The sequence below is a fragment of the Etheostoma cragini genome, unplaced genomic scaffold (assembly GCF_013103735.1).
Source record: "Etheostoma cragini isolate CJK2018 unplaced genomic scaffold, CSU_Ecrag_1.0 ScbMSFa_3779, whole genome shotgun sequence".
NCBI lineage: Eukaryota > Metazoa > Chordata > Actinopteri > Perciformes > Percidae > Etheostoma > Etheostoma cragini.
This window is the reverse complement of record NW_023268082.1, coordinates 1-1,532: the sequence shown is the minus strand read 5'-3', so window position 1 is coordinate 1,532 and position 1,532 is coordinate 1. Positions and strand designations below refer to the sequence as shown.

Genomic DNA, 1,532 nt, shown 5'->3' with positions numbered 1-1,532 from the left:
ACACACACACAGTCAGAGACAGAGACACACACACACACACACACGCACGCACACACACACACACACACACACACACAGTCAAACACATATACACACATACACACACACACCATTTGTATGTGTTCCTCTGACCTGATGTTTTTATGAATGGAGTGTGATTTTGTGGTTTGATAGAAGGTGTAGCACTAGAACACATAGTACACACGTACCCTGACATTAAGTACACACTCTTTTTATATTATTATATTATTATATACAGTCACGTTTAACACGCGTCTGGTAACATGAACTTTACCTTCCTCTGCATCCTAGACAGGTGCTTCCTCTTCTCTTTGTTGTTCATGAACTTCTTCTTCGGTGCCGTGTCCTCCACGTCCTTCTTCATCTGCACCTCCTTTATCCGCAGACTCAGCAGCGTCCGCAGCAGCTGCACCACATCCCAGGGAGAGGGTCATTTCTACCTGGACCTACAGTATGTCCTCGTGGTGTCTGACAGCATTATGGGAAGGTGTATAGGGCCGCAGTTCTCCACCAGACTCCATGTAAATAATCACTACTTTTAGCGTGTATAGAGCAGCATATCTCCACCAGACTCCATGTAAATAATCACTACTTTTAGCGTGTATAGAGCAGCATATCTTCACCAGACTCTATGTAAATAATCACTACTTTTAGCATGTATAGAGCAGCATATCTCCACCAGACTCCATGTAAATAATCACTACTTTTAGCGTGTGTAGAGCAGCATATCTCCACCAGACTCCATGTGACTCCATCCAGGGTGCGTTTGATTTGTTACCTCAGGCCTGACGTTGTAGTTGAGTCTCTTAACGAGGGCGGAGATGACGCGCACCGTGGCCAGGGAAGCCCCTCCCTCTTTGTCCTGCTGGAACAGTTTCCTGAACGCATCGCAGCACATTTCTGACATCTAGAACCATGGATAGCAAACAACAGATTCAGGGCTCCGCGCTGATGTTAAAACAATTAAGCTACGCATAAACTTCTTAGTTAAAACCTTAGTTTTAGGGCTGCCCCACATTGATCCAAATCCAGAGTTCGGCAGAATATTAAGTCCCAGGATGTTATGTCTCAGGATGTGTGTGTGTGTGTGTGTGTCTCTGTGTGTGTGTATGTGTGCGCTGTGTGTGTGTGTCTCTGTGTGTGTGTCTGTGTCTAGGACATTTAAAAACTGCATCAGGACTTATTTTATATATCTCAGTTTTAACTCATTTATACCGATTTTAACAGATTCACTATGCGGCGTTCCATCCCTGTAATGTAAACCCCTGGCTGCCATGGCAACGGCCCGGCCGGCTGCCATGGCGACGGCCCAGACCCTCACCTGCTTGTCGGGGTCGTTCATCAGCGGGACCAGGACCACCACCATGTTGTTGTGGAAGTTGAAGTGCGGCAGCGCCAGCAGCAGCGAACACAGGCAGCGCACGGACACCTGGGCCAGACCCCGGTACGAGTCCAGGCCCACCGCCTGGCGCCGCTTCTTCTTCTGCTGCTTCCAGTCTGGGGGGGGGGGG

The 1,532-nt window shown here is 48.3% G+C and overlaps 1 protein-coding gene across 1 annotated transcript; it reads right to left on the bottom strand.

Moving 5' to 3' along the window:
* Nucleotides 1-265: 265 nt before the first annotated feature.
* Nucleotides 266-1,514, bottom strand: LOC117940933 (nucleolar complex protein 3 homolog). The gene is made up of 3 exons (XM_034866054.1): nt 1,343-1,514; nt 800-928; nt 266-427 (listed from the first exon to the last, which is right to left on the bottom strand). Exons 1-3 carry the CDS (start codon nt 1,385-1,387, stop codon nt 266-268), a joined length of 336 nt encoding a protein of 111 aa, XP_034721945.1. The 5' UTR covers nt 1,388-1,514.
* Between the last annotated feature and the right edge of the window lie 18 nt (nt 1,515-1,532).